The sequence below is a fragment of the Papaver somniferum genome, chromosome 11 (genome assembly GCF_003573695.1).
Source record: "Papaver somniferum cultivar HN1 chromosome 11, ASM357369v1, whole genome shotgun sequence".
Lineage (NCBI taxonomy): Eukaryota > Viridiplantae > Streptophyta > Magnoliopsida > Ranunculales > Papaveraceae > Papaver > Papaver somniferum.
In genome coordinates, this window is record NC_039368.1 from 28,666,671 (window position 1) to 28,691,626 (window position 24,956).

The following is a 24,956-nucleotide window of genomic DNA, read 5'->3' on the forward strand; positions in this document are numbered from 1 at the left end:
GTGGGGTGTAGCAGTAACACTCTTTATGGAAACTCACCTATCTTAATGAGGAAGTGGGTCGCTTCCTGTGAGAATATGAGCTGATTCTCTAGAGCATTCTGAGAAACAGGATACGTCCAGGGCCAAAACGGACAAAACGGCACGAGCTTGGCAGCAATCTTGGAGATATCACCCGTGGTTGTTATCACGAATTACATCAAATGCTAGCAGTTCAAGACATAGTTCACTGTCTCTAGCAAGCAATTCTGGTAATATCTCACTAAGCAAAGGTTCAAGACCTCATGGACACCTCTGCCTAAAATGGTATTTCCTGCGTTTTTTATGTGATTTTCATTTTGATGGTTTTGGTATTACTGGAACTTAGGACCTAAAGGTCACTAAGGGTTCACTAGTTCATGCTTTTTCACTTTGGTGAAAGATACCTATAGTCTCACCATGTGAGAATTAAAGATGAAAGCTCTCAATACTATTATGATTTATGCAATCCATAGTGTGACCCTGGGGTCAACACACTTTTGTGTGAGGGAGAGGACGTAGAAATGACTAGTATGATTTCAACACTTGCACGATCAGTCTGTTTGGATCGTGAGGTTGGGATGTTTATTTACCAAGATCTATCTGTGTTTTCATGTTTTATTGAGTTTTCATTCATGTGGGGGATTGTTGGAAAACGATTAATAAAAAAATAATTTTTTAAAGTTTTAATAAAAAATTATAATTTATTGTTTTATTTTGTGAATGAAACTTTTTAGTCCCACATCGTGGAGTTTCCAATTTTTAGTAGTTTTAAGAAACTATATAAAGCTTTTAGTCCCACATCGGGGAGTTTTTCTTCTTAAGTTGTATTTGTCAATTATATAAAGAAATTCACTACTTTTGTAAAATCTATGGGAAAGGGGTTGCTCTATATTTTAGAGGGACCCCTAAGGGAAAATATTTTATAGCGGTTTTTAAGCATTCGCGATTTTCCTTAACGGTTTTTTCGAAGTTGCCAAGCTCAAGTTGAGCATCTACTACATATGCTAGTAGTAGGTGTATTAGGGTGTTTTATCCTGGAGATATCCGTCCTGTGAGGGCTATAGCATCACTCTTGAGTGTAGCCGGGCGCTAATGTCTTAAGGACAGCGTGTTGAACACGTGACGCACTCTATTTTCCAAAGTTTTGCCTTGTTGCTGTTGCGGAGATACGGGGAGCTTGTTCGTTTCGTCAAAGCAATCACTTCCATTATAAAGGAGCTAAGTATCAATAACTTTTGATTATTTGATTTTTCTTTGTTTTTGATTATTGCACTCAACAAGTATGTTTGTTTCAAAACCTAAGGTTAGGGGTTAAGGCAATAATTTTGATTTTAGTACACTTGACTAACATGATTATTGTTTGATTTGGTCATTAAGGTAGTGTTTATGCGAAATTTTTCGCCAGGATAGATCGGCTGGACTAAATCGAGATGGTGGGGTTCCTTTGTATTTTGATCAGGATGGTATTTGACATTTGAACTTACTGAAATTTGTTCCCTTCTTTCTTCTATGACTGAGAAGATGAATTTGTTTGTGTTAGGTTGACCATGGCCGGTGGAGGATTGAATCTTATGACGGTAAAGCTGTAAGTACAATTTCTGAACCATGGTGTTTTGTTTGGTTCCTGGCAATAGTTTGTTCTGTGGCATCTGAGGATTGACCCAAATGCATAAACCAGTGGAGACTAACATGAAATGTTATTGGTCCGTCTCACAATAATTAGAAGAGCTGTAAATGTTATCAGAAATTAATTTCACCTGGTAATTACCAAATAGATTTGCATCTTTATTGTGATTGTTGTCTTGTGATCTTTAACGTTAGTTCAGTTTCCCTTCACTGCAGTGAAATTTTCAGTAAACCCATGATCGAAGTGAAATTTTCAGTAAAATTTGTTACTTCTAAAATATTTACGACCAATTTGGTAATTGTCTTGTCTTGTCTTGTTAACGATAATTTAGAGAAACATCAAAATGGCCTGCTTTATGCCCATAATTCCATTCGGGATCAGTTGGTGTTACTGTTTTCATGTCAGTCTTTGTCCTTAGTTAATGGGTAAAAGTGTATTCAGTTCATTTCAGGAAACCAAATTTAGCTCCCGATCGGAGTCATCAGCATGTCATTGCCACAATTGCACATCCTCCATACCAATGTTATGCAGAAGCCATGGAGTAGGGATTTCCAGATGCAGTGCATTTGGGTTCACTTCCAGGTCCATGACAACAGATGCTTGCTTTGTGGAACCAGTTTCTTCTTCCAACAATGACATAGCTCCTCCGCGTATAAAATTCAAGAGGCTCGATAAAACAGCCAGACATATTATGCAGGCATGCATTTCATTGCTTCAGAGAATGTAATCTACTTTTCTTATACATCTAAACATCCTAATGTAAGTGCAAGCAGTGAAAGAGCACAGACATTTTCCTGATATACAGCCTGGTTATACCGTCCAGCTCAAAGTGGTAGGTGAAGTTTTTGCATTGTTCGAGTGATTTTGACAGGCATTTGTATTTCTTTTCGGCTGACCCCAGAAATGAACAGGAAGTTCCAGAGAACAAACGACGAGTTTCTACTCTGAAAGGCACTGTTATTGCAAGAAGGAATGCTGGCCTACACTCAGCATTTAGAATAAGAAGGATGGTAGCTGGTGTTGCGATAGAATCTCTTTTCCATCTGTAAGTATCAGTTTATTTTATTTTTGTAGTGTTGTCAAGATTCAGTACTCGCTTATTTTTTGTTTCCTTGGCAAGCTGTTGGTAGAAGAAATAAGTACATCAAAGCTCGCTGTACAAAATATCCAGCCACAATCTGTTATTGTGAAACACACCAGCACGATTTCATTTGATTCCAGAAAAAAAAAATTAACTTGGTTTGCGAATCTGTTTAGCTAACATACTGAGTGGAAATATGCTGCCATAAATATTTGGATGCACCTGAGTGAAATTGGAAAGCATGATATGAAATAGTAACTTTGCATATATTCTTACTGATCAGCACTATTTAATCTCATAGTTACAGACTTATAGTAACAAGTTTCTGGTATTACCCTTGTTTTTTTTTCAATTGTTACAGATCCTCCTCTCCAAGCTTAAAGGAGATGCAAGTGCTTAACAAGAATAAAACCAGAAGGGCCAAGCCTTACTATCTCAGGGATAGAAAGAATGCACTCAAGAAACAGTGACTCAGTCAGAAGTTTTTAGTTGTTTTAAGCAGAAGGTTCAAAAATTACCCGATGTTTACAGTTATCATAACTTTAAACCCAACAGATCAGAAAGGCAGTAGTAACAAATAAAGAAGTGGAAATTAGAATGCATCACAGATGGTAAAGGATGAATGACTGAATGATGGAATGCTCAATGCAAATCAGCTTAAATTTGAAAATGAACAGAATCAGTACACCAATTGATGGTAGTTCCCTTCCCTTAATCCCCATCTGGCTTTGGGACGAAATCCAGATGGGAAAATTACTTAGTAATCAGCATAGCTGAAGAAAGAAAGTGGAAAAGAAGGAAAGAAGATGAAGAAAAAGAGCCGTTGGGGAGGAGAGAGGGCAGAGCTCGTCTGGCGCTGTTGTTAGGATGTTAAGTTAGTATTAAACACTAGGATATATGGCTTTATCTGATTATTGAAGAGGAAAAAAGAACTTGTTTAAAAGAAAATCGTAATAGTATCAACGAAAAAGAAACCTAGCTTAATTGGGGGCCAAAACTTTTAATCGGGGCGAGAACTTTTTATTTGCACCCCAAATTTTTGAGGGGCATATTAAACCGATATTGAAAAAACTGTTTTACCCTTTACTAAACACAAATCTTAAAAATCAGTTAACTCTAATTAGAAGCCATAATTAGACCCCCGATCTATATACTCTAATCCTAAACCAAAAGAGAAAATCAGTTTTTCTTTTTTCTTTTCATCTTCCTCTCCTCCCCTTTCTCTTCTCCACCACCATTAACGACTCCACCGAGATTTATTTTTTCTTCAACCGATTCATCGTGTAATCGTCGATGATAAAACTTTAGTCGACGATTAACTTCTTCTATAAACATGGTTCATACTAGGGCTGCACAAGACCCGCCCACCAAACCCAAACCCGCCCGTACCCGCTAAACCCGTGGGTTTTTAGTCCATATTCGTCCGTTGTGGGTGCGGGGTTGGTTATGAAAAAAAAATCGTTGTCTGTGGGTGCGAGGTTGGTTTAAGCTACTACCCGCCCATACCCGCCCAAAACACCCGCAGATTATATACCATTAGATAAAACTAATCCTAACCGTCCATTATGAAACCCTAATACTAGTAGATAGGATAACTGATAACCCTCATTCACTTTCTACATTCTTGTCTCTGTTCGGCCTCTCCTCTTCTTCCTCCTCAGTTCTTCTTCTTCACCTACGAACGATAATTACCAGAAATCTTCACCAGAAATCGACAACAACAACTTCGAATCTTCACCAAAAATCGACAACAATCGAAAAATCAATAGATTCGACACTTAATCTTCATCTGTGAACTTCAGTAAAATATGTGTGTGTGTGTGTGTGAATGAGTATTGAATTATAAAGCGGGTTTAAGAGGGTTTAAATCCATACCCGCCCAACCCGCAGCGGGCGGGTAACAAAACCCGCCCGCTATTTGTGGGTGCGGGGTTGGTTTTGAAGAAAAAAAAACCTGCAGTCTGTGGGTGCGAGGTTGGTTTCATCTTATACCCGCCCATACCCGCCCATGTGCATCCCTAGTTCGTACAAAGCAAACCGCTAGAAAAGCACTTCAAATCCCTAATCTCGTAGATACGGTAAAAGCCAAGGTACATGAGAGAAGAACTCCCAAACCCAAAAAATCGAAACCCAAAAAAGATATGGCTCCAATTAGAAGGTATGTGAACTTAAACCCACCTTTTATTTGATTTGTTGTTTTGTTTTGATTGTGAAATTGAGTTTGGTAACTGAAATTCAAGGGTTTCAGTGTAAGGGTCGTTAGTTTCCAAATTGAAACACCTAACGACTTTTGATTTGCATGCGGATGATATGAAAAATCGTTAGTGTATTAGGTTGAAGATGGTGACCCTAATTCTGCTACTTCAACATTTTGTGCCCTAGAATAGGATCGTTACCGTATTAGGTTGAAGATGACGATTCTTGTTTGATGACCCTTGTTTATTTCTTAAAGACTCTAGATGGAACTCGAACATCCTTCTGTTCCAAAAAAATGACAGTGTCGTCATCTTAGATCCCATAGAGTCGTCATTTAGTTATATGCCCTAGCTGCCCAAATATTTGAAAGGGTCGTTATCGTTTATATTAGAGTCGTCACATTGTGAAGAAGGGTCGTTAGGTTTGTAGACCATTCCAATGACGACGCTTTAACTGATACCATAAAGTAGATGTCTTATTGGGTTTTTTTTTTTTTGCGTGTTTGGAATATAGTGCCAAGAAAACCAAAGACAAGGTTGCAATAACGATAACTCCTCCTTCCAAACCTCCCCGCCACGATAAATACTACTTGTCGGTCCATTACGCGGAAGAAAGCCGAGTGAGGTATCATTTTCTATCACCGAACCAAGAGACAAAGGTGATGAGTTGTCGGATTCGTCAGAATCAGACTCTCCTGTTATTTCCGCTAACAGTAGTGGTGAAGAAGATGAGATACAAGAAGATGAAGAGGAAGAAGAGAGTGATAAGGATGATGAAAAAAATGGTAATGCTGATGATTCTGATGATGGTAATGGTGATGATGAGGAGGAGGAAGGGGATGAAGGTAATAATGGTGGTGATGATGAGGAGGAAGGGGATGAAGGTAATAATGGTGGTGATGAGGAGGATGAAGGGGATGATGCTGGTGATAAGGATGATGAAAATCATGAAGGTGATTATGCTGGTGATAAGGAGGATGAAGATGATGAAGGTAAAAAAGATGTAGAACATGAGCAAGAGATTGCAAAGTCGAAGCCGGTAAAGAGGGTTAAGAAGGATGGAACAGATATTTCACCCAGCGCGAGACACATTCCCGCTTCTCATTTGATATTGTCTCCTCTTCGAAGTGGTAAACCTAGAGGAGAACCTAGAGATGGCGACAAAGTTCTATTTGGATATCCTGGATCGTGGGCTCATACCATCTATGAGACAATCGTAAGAATCCCAACTTTGCTTGCTATTTGATTATTTGATGTTAAATTTCTATTTATTTTTTAATATTTATTTGTTTATGTTTTGTAGGATCATAAGAATACCGCACGCCTTTTCAGGCACCAATCTTCTTTTAAGAAAATGGAGTTGTGGCCGCTAGAAGGTGAATGTGCAAGAGTTAGAGACTATGTTGAAAACTCCGGTTTGTACAATTCCGTTGTGAACTATGTGATTGCGTATGACAAAGTCGCAGTACCTAGTTTCTGTGAAAGGTATTACGCTGAAGTCGACACATTCCAACTTCCTTTTTGCGAGATGGCATTGACTTCTGATGATGCAGAACAGATATTAGGGATGCAGATCGAAGGTAAATCAACCAATGACAAGTTCAAGAGAAGGCCTAGTTGGGATGAAACTTATGCATTGACCAAGAACTTGTTTGGCTGGGATAAGCAACACGATGCGGTCTTCCTTGGGAATCTCTTGGGGTGCGCGGATTACCCTTTATTCCTCTTAGCGTCACCATTCCGCTCGTTTGGCTTTGCTGAGTACCGACTACATGCTCTACAACATCCATGTCTGCCTTTTTGTTTCACTTCTATTTCACTTTGGGTCAAATCTTGCTTTTTTGGCCGACCCCTTGCCTTGGGGAGGAAAGAGTTCTCATACTCCGTATATTCCGCCATACTCATGACGTTACGGGTCACTTTTGCAACCCTTGGCCGCTTTCACGGTTTCTCTAAACGACTTTTTAGTTATCGGTCTACCCGATGGTTTTTGTTTGATTGGCTCTTCTTCTACTCCCAAGCTCTAACGGCCAGCCGGCCACAAATATGTCTTCCTGCACAATTCATTTTTCGATATTGCTCATTGATATACTTGGCAATCTCCAAATTGTTCATCATCTTCTCCAAAAATTTGAACCTAGAGGTCATCTAACTTTTATTTATTTTTATTGTTTTAATAGGAAAGGAAGTATCTATTACATACTATTTTTGTCCTGCTGTATCCGAGATAATCCAAGTCAGGCCCATTATTAAACCAATTGAAACAAACAAAATGATTTCTTGCAAACTAAACGAAAGAGTTGGCTAAGCCGCATCCCTGTGTGCATAAGTACATATCCAGATATCAAAAGAATTAAGAATAACTAGTGCATCATAGACTAGTGCAGTGGATTTCCCATTAAGCACAGCTATTACATTTAAGCAGTCCCCTTACAGATGTAGCTTTTTCCATCCATTCCTCATTGCACATAATACTGCTTCTCAATCACTTCAGCCTGCTTTGGGTCAACAGCTAATGATGCACCTGCTCGCAATCCTTACCGTCTCCTGCAAAATAGGGATAGATTTAAAATCATTAGCCATTTGGGTGCTGCTTGATGTTAGACTGATCAACAGAGCACTCGGTCGATGCATGGTAAAAGAAAATAATTAATTACTATTTACATTTGGTGCAGTACCCTTGAAATTTGATGACCGGAACCGAAAATACCCATTATTGTTATTACATACCCATGAGTTAAGAAAGGTTATCTTATGGTAATCTTTTTATTGATCGACGCGCATACGTTTTGCCATTCATGGAACGTCATGATTACTAAAACGTAAGTTTAGCCAGAACATCGGGAATACCAGAAAACAAATTACAAATTTACAATTGATTCTTAATTTCAAAATTTATTACCAATAAAATCCATATCTTTTGAATTAATAGCAGGTACCATTTATGAATCCAATTAATGGAATTACATGCCTTGGAAGTATCGCCCTCTGAGCCTTCATTTCCTATATATACTGTAGTAGATGTATTGCAAAACCTACAAACTCAAAAAGAAATATAGAGTAAATCATCATAATCCAGTAAGAGAAAGAATATGGCATCCAAGGTCGGGTTTCTAGGTTTTGCAATCTTGGTAGTCGTTTTATTGTGTAACAGTACTAATGGAGTTTCAGATGACAGTAGAACTGGAGTTAGAGCATTGTGTAACAGTACTATTGGAGTTTGTAATACCGAAAATGCTAATCACATGGAATCCCTTGGAGTTTTAGCTGATGGATGTGATGTTGATGTCCAGGGACTGGTCGCTCAATGTGCTCCTTTTGTTTTCAAGTCAGGACCAAAGATACCGCCAACTCAAGGATGTTGCGATGTTATTCAGAAAGCTGATATTCCTTGTGTCTGTAAACAAATTACTCCTGAGATCGAGCAAGTTGTTAGCATTGAGAAAGTGATTTATGTTGCTCAATTTTGTCACAAGGATCTTCCCCGTGGAACCAAATGTGGAAGTAAGTACTCATAATTGTAAATATTTTGATCTTTATAATTACTTTTTTTTTTTACTGTAGAAGATTTTATTATATCTATGTGATGTGTTTTGGTCCTATATGTTGGAATTACTTTGTGCCGTTGCAGGTGTGAGTATTCCTCCAGCCATGAAAAGAAACTAAGAGAGGAACCCAAGATAAATAAGATGGAGAATTTCTAATATTCTGATTGTTATTGTATCAATCTGGTCATGTACTTCCATCAATTAATAATTTCGATGTTTGAGTGAATGAATGATTTCGTTTGGATATTGCAACTTATTGGTAATTCTACAAGTTTTCTACCACTTCTATTTTCTACCACTTCTACGATCTCCAAATTCTAAATTACATTGTAATTCAGATTTGAAGCCAATACTGATGTTATTGATAAAGTTATTGGATGACCTGAATTTGAAACTCATAGTCAGTACATTCACAAAAACTATATAAAATAATTAAGTTTGTAAGAAAGAATTTAATAATTAAGTTGGGAACATATTTCACCTGTTGAGTGATTGGATGATTGGAACTCATTGGTAATTTTCATTAGTAATTCTACTAAAGTAGTTTTATACTATAATTTAGACTTTAAGTCGATGTGTAGTACAATGATAAATCTACTGGATGATGATACAAATTTCTACGATAAAATAATTAAGGCATTAAGATTTTTATTTTTTTTTTAATAATATCATGTTTAGGATGTTTCTAATAATTGGGAGTTTTCTTTGTGTTGTACATTAACGAAAGGAGTCACCGATACTATCTAAGTTGTAATTTTAGTCGATATTAACGAGGTATAGTGGACTTGTTATGGGTAAATTCACTACCTTATACGACAAGCGTTTAATATATTCATCTGGTTACATATTCCCAACTCCAGCACATGGATAAGTTCTCAATCTTTGGTACTGGTTTCTGATTATTTATTTTTTTTATTACGGTTTTTCCTTTCAATTAATCTTAAAATACAAAATATAAGTTTTAGTTAAATTTGATTCGTACTCATTTGGGGACACTATAAGCAGTACTATATTTTTAGCACGTATTTTAAGGGAAAAATTAAGTTAAACTAGAGGATGAAAAATACACATAGCATGGTGTACCCTTGACTTCAGGGATCGTTCGACTCTTTGGAACAAGAATTTGACCTTTTTCAGATAATTGGCGAGTGTAACAGGTCAATGAATTATGCCTTCATGATTCAAAGAATCTCTAACACCGTAATCGAATTCAAGGATTGTATGTATTTCCTTGATCCGACCAAGAACACACTGTATAAAAGGTCTATGATAATCCTATTAGAAGAGAAAGTAAACAGTAAGTTTTTTTTTTGTTGATGTGTTTGAATGAGAAACATCATGACTACTTTCACGAGATGATGTCTCGCACTCTGCTAGAACCCTGCCTTCTTGACCTAGGGCAGGTTGACCATAAACCTGGGGGGATGGCACCCCATGGGATCGCCCATCGTAGCGGCAATAAAATGCATATGTTTTGAAAATATCCAACAATATTCACTCAACCTCTTTCGGATAAATATAGTATTATGAGTGAACTAAAATATTAACCCCGACTAGTCTACTATTTGTATAATGGATTTAGAAAAGATATTTTAACGATCTTGAAAACAAAATTTAAGTTTTCAATTCCCTCATTTTTATAAACCAGTGAAAATTAAAGTTTAATTTCATTTTAGTTGGATCTTAGATTCTCGAGTCTTTCTCTCCACAATCCCATATTACAAGGCCGAAATTTCAAACATTTGAGTTTGTGGAAGGTGGATCTTTGACGAAGGTTAAATTGTTAAATCATAGTTTTGTATATCTCTGATCCGGGTTCAGACGAATATACAAGATTCATATTTTATAATTTAGGTACGAAATCTCTTTTCACGATGATCTCCGATCAATCATGTAACTTATTCAGAGCATAAATATGTAACAAAAATATTAGAGTCTCTCTGATGAACTTTTGATATTTCTACATATTTCATCATATATACTCTATAACTCAGTATCCGCTTCTGTATAAAATCGAGAATGATTGGATAACTCCTAGACGAATTGACCACTAGTATAAAGCAATAATGTCTTTAGGGTGTCACTAGTGTTGGTTGTATTATTCAAAACAGGTACGGTACTACTTCTATCATGTACCTGTTCTTGAATGAATATAATGCTTCTAGATAAATTGCCTATTAGTATAGAACAACTTATAAATAAAGTCTATCGCTACATTCAGCCACTGAATTCCTAGAAAATATTTATTTTCCCCAAAATCTTTTATTACTTCAATTCATAGCTTTTTTCAGTTGAATCATATGCATTACTAATGAATATTCGCCTTTCGGGCATACCAGTCACCGTCGAGTAAGCCCCGAGAAAATGGCGTGGGTGTATGTAATAATAATGCTCAAACAAACACCCAAAACCATGGACAAACGAGGATGTGGAAGACTCATCAAAAAGGAGAGAAAGGAAAAAATAGTAATAATAATAAAAAAAATAAGATGAGAGCGTTCACTTTTTATTTATTATATTATTATTCCCTTAATCAAAGACTCCCTCATTAGATCAACTTCCTTGATTTTTCATATCCTGTCAAATATTGCTCAATTCATCATATGATCTACAAAGCAAGTGACCCCGCAACCATTAGGTTTTTACACAATATAATATCTCTAAGTATTAATATTTTAATAATTTCAAATATTGGTCTTTAAAACAAAATCCTACTTCCTCATCAGAGCAAAATCAAGAGTTTTCAGTCAAGATCAAACTCTTCTGAAAATATAAAAATAATGTTCGGAGGACCACAAAAAAAACCAAAATTCCCAGGAATGGATGACCGTCAATATGGTGGCCCGTGCACTACCATGGACTGTCTTGGTCGTTCCCTCTTGCCACCATGGCCGGTTCATCACATGTACTGATTAATCATCTAATTAATTCCCTGCATCTATTTTTTGTATATCCTCTTTACACCAATTGGAGAATCATCCATATGACGCCTATCAGGACCTACCATCACCAATGGCCGGCCTTCATATCCATTGGTTGACCGGTATCTCTACCCATTGGTCAGTCTTCCATCTCCTTGATCCATCGCTTGCCAAATTAGGGTTTCTTGATGTTCTGCAAAGCATAATTCTAATTAGGTCTAAGCACCAGTAACTTTCATATTGATCCATCTATCAATATTTTAATTAAATATGTAATGTTCGGTTTTGCTACCAATATTTTAATTGCTAGACGAAATAATTTTATATTAATTTGTCCAATTTCACTGAGCATCAATATCCCATTGGTCGATCATCCAATATTTTCAGAAGAATTTGATCTTGACTGAAACTCTCAATTTTGCTTGAATGAGCAAGTAGGATTCTTGCTTGAACGTCTAATATTTTAAATATTAATATAATGATATTTTAATATTTACCGGTAAAAAAGACATATTAATTAGTCAAGAGACCATTTGATTTGTAGGCTAGAATTGAGCAATATGTAAAAAAAATATGGAAAACCGAGGATTTGCTCGATTGAGGGAGTCATGAACTATAGAATAATAATAATGTAAAATAAATGAAGTAGAGAGGTGCGGGACCGGCCACGGCATGGCCGCCCGGTGGGCCTGGTCCCGCATCTCTTTTTGTATTTATTTTTATTTTCCTTTTCCTTTTTTGATTAGCTCTCTATATCATAATTCGTCCATAGTCCCCGTTTGTGCCTTATTACAAAGTACACCCAAACCATTTTCTCGGGGCTTACTCGACGGTGGCCCATATGCCTGAAAGATGCATACTTATTACTAATCCATGGAATTCAGCTGAGAAAAGCCGTGAATTGAAGTAATAGAATATTGTGGTGAAAATAGTATATTTTTTAGAAATTTAATTAATGAATATTGTGATAGGTGTTGTAAAACACCTAATTTCATGTCTAGTATTTATGCTTTCTTTGCTATTATTCTTGTGAATTCCATATCTTATGTTTACTTTCGAGTGTTTAGGTACTTTGGATTCACTTGGAGAAAAAGAAGGAGAAATTGTCCATTTGGAGCGTAAAGGGCGAAAGGTCAATTCACAAGGGAGCAGGCTAAGTTGCGGGAGGAGGTGACTGTCAGTTCTCTACAACTGACTGTTGAGCAAGAAAGCGAATGGGCTGTCGGTAAGATGAAACTGACAAGCCAAGCAAGCTAAGATGACCCTCATACTAATGTACTGGATGCCAATATCAAGTACACTTCCTACACAACCCTGGAATTCAGAGAAGGTTTATTTCTCTTATCATTTGTTCCTCCTGCTGTCGGATAAATGAGAGAAGTTGCGGCTGCTGCCATGAAATTGAGAGAAGGAAACCATGAGAATCAGAGGGAATGAGAGATTCAGAGATGTTAATGGTGTAATCAAGATATTCAAGGAGATGATGAAGAAAAATTCACAGTGAAGAATTAGAGATCGATGTTAATCAACATAAATATGGGTTTGTGCTGTGAGTTTTCTGTTACAGATCAATTTCATAATCTGGTGATGTTGATGATTGATTCAAGGATTGTTGAAGCTTGGGTTATCCTCATATTTAGATATGTTTTTTGTTTTGTTGCTGGTGATAGAGAAATTGATGAATGAATGAAGTTAGGGTTTGATGAAGAGTTTTGGGTTTCACTCTAAATTGAACCACAGCAAGACAAAGTTGGAGATTTACCAGGGTTATGAATCTTATGATTACTGAAAGCAATTGAAGTTTATGGGTTTTGATATTTGCAAAGATTGAAGCCGAGAGAAACCAGTGGAAGAAGGCAAAGAAGTGGCTGCGGTGTAAACACGAGATGCAGCTGGTTACAATGATCTTGAAACCAGGTTTGATTGAGGGAGAAGCATACATGGGGGTTTTGTTTGTATTTGGTGGTGAACTAAAATTAGGGTTCTTATGTTGGAAGAAGTGGGAAGTTGTTGTGGCGGTTGTGAAGCTGTGACTGAAATGGAGAAGGGCTCGAGAAGTACTTTGTGTAAGTGCAAATGCAGATGGTTGGTTTGTTGGTGCTGTTATCGCAGTATTGCTGAAATGGGTTAGTTAACTGACTAAGATGATACAGCAATGAGACAGATGGTTTTGTGTATGCGCAGAGTTGTAGCTGAAGATGAATTACAGAGATGGGTCTGTGATTGGAGTTACAATCAGCTGGAAGATGTTGCTACTGTGGAATGGAAGTTGAGTTCGCAGGAATCTGTCCCATGAGTGCATTCAACGGAACTGAGATGGAAAAGGAATTAATCCCGGTGGAAATTGCAGCTGGTATTGATGTTGAATACAAGGGTTTGATGTTGAAATTGCTACTGCAATGTGATGATATGTGAGCAGGTCTGATGGTGTTAGCTCTAGCTTGAGTTGCAGAATGGAATTGAATGTATGACTGCAACAGCAGGTGAACTGATATGGATTGAGATAGAGCTACAAATAATGGGAATTGGTGTTGCTGCTTGAGGTGTGAGCTGCAAGGGGACTGAACTGAACTGGTTTTGAGTTGAGCTGCAAGTTGAAATGGCAGGACTGTAGAGAATGGAGCAGCTGTTATTGCAAGGGAGTAGAGATGACATTGCAGCTGAATGACTGAATGAGCTGAACAGGAGGAGGTTGCAGTTGGTTGTTTGCAGCTGAGATTGCAGTGAAGCAAGTGCTGTGTTGGAGTTGATTACAGGTTATGATATGCTGCAAGGGATAGTTTGAGTTGAGTTGCAGCAGTGAAGAATGAAAAATGCAGATCATATGTTGTTACAGAATGGCTGGATGTGTAATGCTGCTGCACAATGATTGTGTGCAATGGCCTTGGCCAATACCAACTCAGGCCACTCAGATGAGTTAGCTGATCTGACTCATATTTGACTCAGTGTGACTCTCTGAGCTTGACCATGTTGACTGATGCTATGACCGGTGACCGGGTGGACTTTACCGATCACCTGAGATGTTTTCTGGTAACTCTTCCGACCAAGTTCCGGCCACTTTCTGGAACTTCTGGCGATACTTTTTGGCCATATTTTCTACGTGGGTTTTTCTCACATATGGGCTTGGTGGATATTTATCCAATGGACTTAGAAGACTAGATCTAATTTTGGAAACAAGGAGAGCTACAAAAGGAAAAAGTTTCTATTTCTTTTAATCACGAACGTATTTACTACTACTTGGAGTTTTTGGAGAGAGCGGCGACTAGGGTTTGCTTTCATTTATTTTTCATCTTCTTCATTTTTATTGATTATGATGAACTCAAAAGCTATGAGTAGCTAAACAACTATTATTGGTTATGGGATAAAAGTTGATTTCTCAAGCATGATATTTAAATCAATGGATTAGTTTTGTCTTAACTTTATTGTTTATGATTCATTGTTAATATTGTTGCATGATTTGAGTGCTAGTTTGATTGAGTCCGGAATCAATTAGATTGGTCTTCATTTCTATTGCTAGATTAGGTTTTATTATACGAAAAAGTGATAAATTCCTGATTACAAGTAGCATAAATGTGAGTAGTGCTTGTAGTGATATATCCTACTAGTCACATATGAATCATAACCTTAGTTAAATCGAATTAGTTCTTTTACACGTTCGGTTGCTTTGATTAGTCTTATTCCATAAAACTTATTGCTCTTAGGGAGTTAAACTTAATTGTGCTTTTACACTTTAGGTTGCTTTCTAGGTAGAATTCACATATGCATCTTTTAATGTGGTTGTGATGAAATCAGGGAATTAGCGGGATATTCTTGCGATCAAGGTATCCTAGGAATTTTAATAAATGAGAGATTAAAATATCAATTCTAGTCATTGATGAAAATATTTGTTTGTGAATGATACTATCTCATGATCAATATCTCCTCCTTAGTGGTTATTCCATTTATTTCATTTGCTTTCAATTCATTTTTATTGCTTTGATAAAATCAACAACCCCCCTTGGTTACTAAGAAACTGAAATTGTTTAACAACAAAAGCCTCTGTGTGGGAACGAACTCTTTGTTATCACATACTATATTTACATCTAGTTGCTGTGAGAAAGTGAAATTATTTTTGACGCATACGACATCAATCAAATTTTGGCGCCGCTGCCGGGGAGGCATACGGCTTGTTAGTTAGTTTTAGTTTCTTATTTTTACTATTTCTACTTTTATCTTTGTTTATCGTTACTTGGCTTGTTTCTCACTTGTTTGCGAGAACTGTTTTCACGTACCTAATCCCTGGCTTCTAAAGATTGGAACAACGCAAGGTGCAGGATAGCTACTCGAAGAGGCACAATACTCCAACCAAGGCAAGATACAACGAAAGAACAAGAGTTAGGGGTAGAAAACGAAATTCTTCATCAAGAAGAAGAACAAGAGGTTCCCTTCGTAGAAGAACCACTAGTTGAAGAAGAAGAAACAATGGGTGATGCAAATCGTACACTCAAGGACTTGTCTTCTCATAGGCTTGATGCACAGTGGTGGTGTATTCAAAAAAACTCAACCTTCGAGATCAAACCGGGGTTCATTAGAGAGTTACCGAAGTTCCATGGCATGGTAAATGAGGATTCAAACAAGCATCTCATGGATTTCCACAACGTTATCATGGCTATGCTTCCACCGGAGACTAATGCGGATGGAGCGATGTTAAAAGCTTTTCCATTCTCTTTGGAGGATAATGCTGAGGAGTGGTTGTATTACTTGCCTTCCGGGAGTGTTACAACATGGAACGGGTTGAAGAATCTCCTTTTAGAGAGATATTTTCCTGTTTCAAAAGCTACCCAAATTCGTAAGGAGATCTGTGGTATACAACAAAGCGATGGGGAGTCATTGTATGAATGTTGGGAACGATACAAGAGATTGGTGGCAAGCTTCCCTCACCACCAATTTAGTGACGTGGTGATAGTACAATACTTTTATGAAGGTCTCCAATCAAGTGATCGGTATCTTCTTGACGCTGCGGGTGGTGGTGCACTAGTGAACAAGACGGTGGCCCAAGCTACGGAGTTGATTGAAAGCATGGCTGCGAATTCGCAACAATTCTACACAAGAGGTGAACCAATGGCTAGGCGAGTGCATGAAGTTACTGATTCATCATCACACCGTGATCAAAGGATGGATAATATGGAGAGAATGATGCAAAAGATAGCTTCAGTTGTTGTACCTTCATACGAAGAAGAGTTGGAGCAAGATAGTGCAATCTTTCCAAATCAGCAAAGATAGTATGATCCCTACTCCAACACTTACAATCCGGGATGGAGAGATCACCCCAATTTCAGCTATGCCAACAAGCAAGGTGCAATTCAACAACCTAATTTCAACCGTCCAAGCGGGTTCCAACCACAACAACAACAATTTCAGCAACCGCAGCAACAACCACAAAGTCAAGGTTCTGATATCGATGCAAAGCTTCAAGCAATGATGAAGAGCATTGCTACTATGTTTCAAGAAAGCCAACAAGAGACTAAGAGTGTTATCAAGAAGTTGCAGACACAAATGGGTTCTATGGATATTGAATTGAACCAATTGAAAGCAAAAAATAGTGGGAAACTCCCTTCTCAACCTATTAACCCAAAAGAGGGTGTCAATGCTATTACATTGATAAGTGGTACACAACTTGTGCAACCCGAAGTTGCTGATTTGGGTAAAGAAGAAGCTCCAATGGAGCCGGTTTTGGAGGAAAAGAGGGATGAAATTCCTCAAACTCCCGAGGTACCTATTTCTAACTCTAAAACTCATATTCCTGCTTATGTTCCTCCTTTACCTTTCCCTCGCAGATTTGCAAAGTCCAAAAGGAGGAACTAGAAAAGGAGATTTTGGATATTCTCAAGAAGATTCATGTGAACATACCACTCATAGATGCTATAAAGCAAGTGCCAAAGTATGCAAAGGTGTTTAAGGACTTGTGTACCAATAAGCAAAGGCTCAAAGGCAATGAAGTGCTAAGTGTGGGGGAGAATGCTTCGGCAATCTTACAACACAAACTCCCACTGAAATGCAAGGATCCCGGTAGCTTTGACATTCCCGTCATAATTGGTAACACTACTTTTAATAAAGCAATGTTGGATTTAGGTGCATCCGTTAATGTTATGCCCGCATCTATGTATAATTCACTTGATATAGGTCCTTTGATTATGGCCAATATTGTGTTGCATTTAACCGATCGCACTAATGTTTACCCTATGGGTATTGTGGAGGATGTTCTTGTGCAGGTTAATCAACTTGTGTTTGCAACTGAATTTTGCGTGTTAGAGATGAATGAAGCTTCACCGGACCCATCTCTTCCATTGCTACTTGGGCGTCCCTTCATGAAAACGGCGAAAACTATTATTGATGTAGACAAGGGAACGCTAACTATGGAGTTTGATGGAGAAACAATACGTTTCAACATCTTCGAGACGATGAGATATCCTAGTGATGTCCACTCTTGTTTCTCCATTGATGTTATGGATACTTTAGCACAAAAAGTGTTCGAATTGAATGGTGATGATGCTTTGGAAACCGTTTTAACTACATCCATGGATGATGGTGTAGAGTGTGGTAATGAAGTCAAGGAAGCCCTTGGTGATCTTAATTCACTACAAGGATGCACGGAAACTCATAATATCTCTTTTATTTCTTTACCATACAGTGATGAAAAGCTTGTACCTTCCATTGTCAAATCTTCAAAGTTAGAATTGAAACCTCTTCCCGATCACTTGAAGTACTTGTACTTGGGTGACAATGAATATTTACTTGTGATTGTTTCTAACGATCTTAGTGAATTACATGAGCAAAAACTTCTACGAGTTCTAAGGAAGTACAAGACGGCCATAGGATGGACAATTGCCGATATCAAGGGTAGAAGCCATGCCGTTTGTATGCACAAGATCCGTTTGGAGAACGATACAAAGCCTATAAGGAAAGCGCAACGTCGTTTGAATCCCCCAACGATGGAAGTTGTGAAAAAGGAGATACTCAAGCTTTTGGAAGTGGGTGTTATCTACCCCATAACCGATAGCAAGTGAGTGAGCCCGGTACAAGTAGTACCAAAAAAATCAGGTGTGACGGTGGTGGAGAATGATAAGAACGAAATTGTCCCAACTCGTGTGCAAACCGGTTGGAGGGTTTGTATTGAATATAGAAAATTAAATGCCACCACTAGGAAGGATCACTTTCCTTTTCCCTTTATTGATCAAATGCTTGAACGTTTAGCTGGACACTCTTACTATTGTTTCCTTGATGGCTATTCAGGTTACAATCAGATTGTGATAGCACCGGAGGATCAAGATAAAACCACTATCACTTGTCCTTTCGCTAATTTTGCTTATAGAAGGATGCCTTTTGGCTTGTGCAATGCTCCAGCTACCTTTCAAAGGTGTATGGTAAGTATTTTTTCAGAATATGTTGAAAACATAATTGAAGTGTTCATGGACGACTTTAGTGTCTTTGGTAATTCATTTGACCTTTGTTTGAACAACTTGTCTTTAATCCTTGAACGATATGTTGAAACAAACCTTGTGCTAAATTGGGAGAAGTGCCATTTCATGGTAACTCATGGCATATTTTTAGGCCATATAATATCTTCAAAAGGCTTGGAAGTTGATAAATATAAGATAGACCTTATTCGTTCTCTAACCCCTCTCACTACGGTGAGGGACATACGTTCTTTTCTTGGTCACGCAGGTTTTTATCATAGATTCATCAAGTACTTTTCCAAGATAGCATCACCACTTTGCAACTTATTGCAAAAGAATGTGTTTTTTAACTTTGATGAAAAGTGTATGATGGCATTCAATCGTTTGAAAGAACTTTTAATCTCAGTCCCTATCATTAAACCACCGGATTGGAGTAACCCTTTTGAGCTCATGTGCAAGATAATATTTTTGCAAGGTTTGGAATTCCAAGAGCCATAATTAGCGATGGGGGTTCACACTTCAAAAACAGTCTCTTACAAAGCTTGTTGAAGAAGTACAATGTGTCGCACAAGATTGCAACACCTTATCATCCCCAAACAAATGGACAAGCCGAGGTTTCTAACCGAGAGGTGAAATACATTCTAGAGAAGACGGTGAATCCAACAAGGAAGGATTGGAGCATGAGACTTAATGATGCTTTGTGGGCTTATAGAACCGCATTCAAGACACCTATCAGGATGTCTCCCTTTAGGCTTGCATATGGTAAACCTTGTCACTTACCCGTTGAAATTGAGCATAAGGCGTTTCAGGCTATTAAGCAATGCAATATGGAGATGGATGGTGCTGGAAAGCAAATGAAGTTACAACTCCAAGAGCTAGAAGAGCTTCGCAATGATAATTTGAAAGTTCACGCATTTACAAGGAGAAAACGAAGGCATTTCATGATACTATGATTTCTAGAAAACAATTTTGTATTGGAAAAAAAGTGCTTTTGTTTAATTCTCACTTGCATTTATTTCCGGGTAAATTAAGGTCACGATGGATCGGACCTTTTATTGTTACTAATGTGTTTTCTCATGGTGCAGTAGAAATTCGTAGCATAGCTACATGCAAGGAACTTAAAGTGAATGGGCACCGGTTGAAACCATATTATGAGAACTTCACTTCCGAAGTTGTGAAAGGAGTTAACTTTGTGGAAGTACTCCTTCTGGAGGAGGCTTAGCAAGCAAGGAGATAGTCGGGCTGACAACTTTAAACCAAGCGCTAAATGGTAGGCAACCCATAGGATGAGTATTTCTTGTCTTATTTTTATTTTTTTGTCTTGTTTTATCTTTTTCTTGTCTTGCATTTATTTTTTCTGATTTCTTGTCACAGTATCATGTAGAATTTCCCACCTTTACTTACTTTAGATGACTCAATTTACATTGAGGACAATGTAAAGTTTAAGTGTGGGGGAGTGGTTAAGCATTTTGCATTGTAAATTTTTCAAATTTTTCAACTTTTGTGTAAAATAGTGAATAAAAAACTCCAACTTGTGGATAGTATAGAGTCACATAGTATACATGTCGCTGAGATTACATCGAGATTCTCATAAGAGTGACTGAACATAGAGATGACAGAGAACATGATCGGGTTTCTTACTTGTATGAGAGTTAAAGTTGGATTTAACCATGCCAGTGGAAAATGAGATGCAGACTGAATTCGGTAGTAGAGTTGTGGTCCCCTATAGTGGAGACTACCCATGTTATATCATGAGAGGCACCGACCTTCACTTCTTTGTACGTGTCTAAATTTGTGCTTTTAGAGTGTGTGTCACCGTAAGTAAACTCTGGGTAGAATGGTGAGCTACCCAACCTCCCACCAATAGAAGCACTATTTTGATCTCTTGAGTGCTATTTTATCAATCATGATGGTGACGTCGAATTGCTAACTTACATACTACTTGTAATCTTGTTCGCAGTTAGCACCATCCACTTTATCTCTCTCTACACCAACATGTCCATAGAAACACCATCATCATCAACAAGAAGAGCATCACAAATTCGAAGGAAAGTTGAAGACGTTCAAGGTTTACAAGCAACGGTACAGAAATGAGCAGATTTCATATTCAAGTATATCAACAAGATAAGGAGCAGAATTTTTACAAGTTGAAGACTATAACAAGAGTGAAGATTTTCAAGATGAGAATTCAAGAAGTTTATGATATCGAGGCATACAAATTGTGAAGAATTGAGCGGTAAAGTATTTACACCATGGCTTTTGTACTTGCATTTTTATTTTGTTTGTTTGTTTGTATTTTATTTTCTCTTGTCTAAAAAAAAAAGGAAAAAACTTGGGACAGAGCCATCACTATGTTAGGTCCCTTGTAAAAAAATAAAAAAAGACAAGAGAAATTTGTTTAGGTTCATTATTAGTTTGTTTTGTTTTTGTTTATTTTTCTTGTCTCAAAAAAAAATAAAATAAAATAACATAAAAATTCATTGCACATATATTGGTTTGTTTAGTTCGTTTTTGGTTTTGTATTCATTCAATAAAGCCAATGGAAGAAGAAATATTCATAATGAAGTTTCAAGCAACAAGGAGTTAGAGGAAAAGAATCACATTGTCAAGATTTTACGAAGTTCAAGAATTATCATCAAGAGTTGAAGACCGAAGACGAAGATGAAGACAAGGATCGAAGACGTTTCTATGGATGCTGTGAGAGTGGTGCTAGCTGCATGTCGAATGGATAACGAGGTAAGTAATCATATTCCCACTTTCGTTAAGTGGTTGATTTCCATTCTTAGAGATCGTCAGAAAAAGGGTTTTCAAAATGAATAAAAGATGTGGGTTTTCAAAACGTTTCGGAGGATTTGGCCTTCCTACTATTCAAGGTGTCGCAGGATTCTCTCTTCACTCCTACCTGGACACATGTGTGACCCATAAAAAGCTATTTATTGTTGAGAGCAACTTCATAAAACCCTTTCTTGTGAGGCAGAGTCGAGACTTTTGATCACTCCGAACCCGAATTTCTTTCGAGAAGGGATGGTTATTTCTTTCTCAACTTTTAAGGATGAGATTGTGTTGATATATGTGTCTAACTTCTTATGACTAGTGTGCAGAATCTCTGTGTCTTCTTAGCGCGTTGGATGCTATCATTACGGAGAACTAGTAAGTTGGAAAATTAGGTTTTCTGGGTATATTTCTAGTAAACCCTCATGAGATGAAGTTGTATGTATCCTTTAGAATAAGTTTTGTTTGATTTGATCGAGGACTAGCAAAGTCTAAGTGTGGGGAATTTGATAGGTGTTGTAAAACACCTAATTTCATATCTAGTATTTATGCTTTCTTTGATATTATCCTTGTGAATTCCATATCTTATGTTTACTTTTGAGTGTTTAGGTACTTTGGAGTCACTTGGAGCAGAAGAAGGAGAAATTGTCCATTTGGAGCGTAAAGGGCGAAAGGTCAATTCACAAGGGAGCAGGCTAAGTTGCGCGAGGAGGTGACCGTCAGTTCTCTACAACTGACTGTTGAGCAAGAAAGCGAATGGGCTGTCGGTAAGCTGAAACTGACAATCCAAGCAAGCTAAGATGGCCCTTATACTAATGTGCTGGATGCCGATATCAAGTACACTTCCTACACAACCCTGGAATTCAGAGAAGATTTATTTCTCTTATCATTTGTTCCTCCTGCTGTCGGATAAATGAGAGAAGTTGCGGCTGCTGCCATGAAATTGAGAGAATGAAACCATGGTAATCAGAGGGAAGGAGAGATTCAGAGATGTTAATGGTGTAATCAAGAGATTCAAGGAGATGATGAAGAAAAATTCACAGTGAAGAATTAGAGCTCGATGTTAATCAACAGAAATATGGGTTTGTGCTGTGAGTTTTCTGTTACAGATCGATTTCATAATCTGGTGATGTTGATGATTGATTCAAGGATTGTTGAAGCTTGGGTTATCCTCATATTTAGATATGCTTTTTGTTTTGTTGCTGGTGATAGAGAAAATGATGAATGAATGAAGTTAGGTTTTGATGAAGAGTTTTGGGTTTCACTCGAAATTGAACAACAGCAAGACAAAGTTGGAGATTTACCAGGGTTATGATTACTGAAAGCAATTGAAGTTTATGGGGTTTCAGATTTGTAAAGATTGAAGCCGAGAGAAACCAGTGGAAGAAGGCAAAGAAGTGGCTGCTGTGTAAACACGAGATGCAGCTGGTTACAATGATCTTGAAACCAGGTTTGATTGAGGGAGCATAGATGGGGGTTTTGTTTGGATTTGGTGGTGAACTGAAATTAGGGTTCTTATGTTGGAATAAGTGGGAAGTTGTTGTGGTGGTTGTGAAGCTGTGACTAAAATGGAGAAGGGCTCGAGCAGTACTTTGTGTAAGTGCAAATGCAGATGGTTGGTTTGTTGGTGTTGTTATCGCAGTAATGCTGCAATGGGTTAGTGAACTGACTAAGATGATACTGCAATGAGATAGATGGTTTTGTGTATGCGCAGAGTTGTAGCTGAAGATGAATTACAGAGATGGGTCTGTGATTGGAGTTACAATCAGCTGGAAGATGTTGCTGCTGTGGAATGGAAGTTGAGTTCGCAGGAATCTGTCCCATGAGTGCATTCAACGGAACTGAGATGGAAAAGGAATTAATCCTGGTCGAAATTGCAGCTGGTATTGATGTTGAATACAAGGGTTTGCTGTTGAAATTGCTACTGCAATGTGATGATATGTAAGCAGGTCTGATGGTGTTAGCTCTAGCTTGAGTTGCAGAATGGAATTGAATGTATGACTGCAACAGCAGGTGGTACTGATATGGATTGAGATAGAGCTACAAATAATGGGAATTGGTGTTGCTGCTTGAGGTGTGAGATGCAAGGGGACTGAACTGAACTGGTTTTGAGTTGAGCTGCAAGTTGAAATGGCAGGACTGTAGAGAATGGAGCAGCTGTTATTGCAAGGGAGTAGAGATGACATTGCAGCTGAATGACTGAATGAGCTGAACAAGAGGAGGTTGCAGTTGGTTGTTTGCAGCTGAGATTGCAGTGAAGCAAGTGTTGTGTTGGAGCTGATTACAGTTGTGTGTGAACTGAAGCAGTTACAGGTTATGATGTGCTGCAAAGGATAGTTTGAGTTGAGTTGCAGCAGTGAAGAATGAAAAGTGCAGCTCATATGTTGTTACAGAATGGCTGGATGTGTAATGATGCTGCACAATGATTGTGTGCAATGGCCTTGGCCAATACCAACTCAGGCCACTCAGATGAGTTAGCTGATCTGACTCATATTTGACTCAGTGTGACTCTCTGAGCTTGACCGTGTTGACTGATGCTATGACCGGTGACCGGGTGGACTTTACTGGTCACCTGAGATGTTTTCCGCAACTCTTCCGACCAAGTTCCGGCCACTTTCTGAAACTTCCGGCGATATTTTTTGGGCATATTTTCTACGTGGGTTTTTCTCACATATGGGCTTGGTGGATATTTATCTAATGGACTTAGAATACTAGACCTAATTTTGGAAACAAGGAGAGCTACAAAAGGAAAAAGTTTCTACTTCTTTTAATCACGGACGTATTTACTACTATTTGGAGCTTTTGGAGAGAGCGGCGACTAGGGTTTGCTTTCATTTATTTTTCATCTTCTTCATTTTTATTGATTATGATGAACTCAAAAACTATGAGTAGCTAAACAACTATTATTGGTTATGGGATAAAAATTGATTTCTCAAGCATGATATTTAAATCAATGGATTAGTTTTGTCTTAACTTTATTGTTTATGATTCATTGTTAATATTGTTGCATGATTTGAGTGCTAGTTTGATTGTGTCCGGAATCAATTAGATTGGTCTTCATTTCTATTGCTAGATTAGGTTTTATTATACGAAAAAGTGATAAATTCCTGATTACAAGTAGCATAAATGTGAGTAGTGCTTGTAGTGATATATCCTACTAGTCACATATGAATCATAACCTTAGTTAAATCGAATTAGTTCTTTTACACGTTTGGTTGCTTTGATTAGTCTTATTCCATAAAACTTATTGCTCTTAGGGAGTTAAACTTAATTGTGCTTTTACACTTTAGGTTGCTTTCTAGGTAGAATTCACATATTCATCTTTTAATGTGGTTGTGATGAAATCAGGGAAATAGCG

General features: G+C 37.8%; 1 protein-coding gene across 1 annotated transcript; it reads left to right on the top strand.

Moving 5' to 3' along the window:
• Positions 1–7,975: 7,975 nt before the first annotated feature.
• On the top strand, positions 7,976–8,751 carry LOC113320489. Its single transcript, XM_026568395.1, has 2 exons — positions 7,976–8,425; positions 8,553–8,751. Exons 1-2 carry the CDS (start codon positions 8,014–8,016, stop codon positions 8,585–8,587), a joined length of 447 nt encoding a protein of 148 aa, XP_026424180.1. The 5' UTR covers positions 7,976–8,013; the 3' UTR covers positions 8,588–8,751.
• Positions 8,752–24,956: the final 16,205 nt, after the last annotated feature.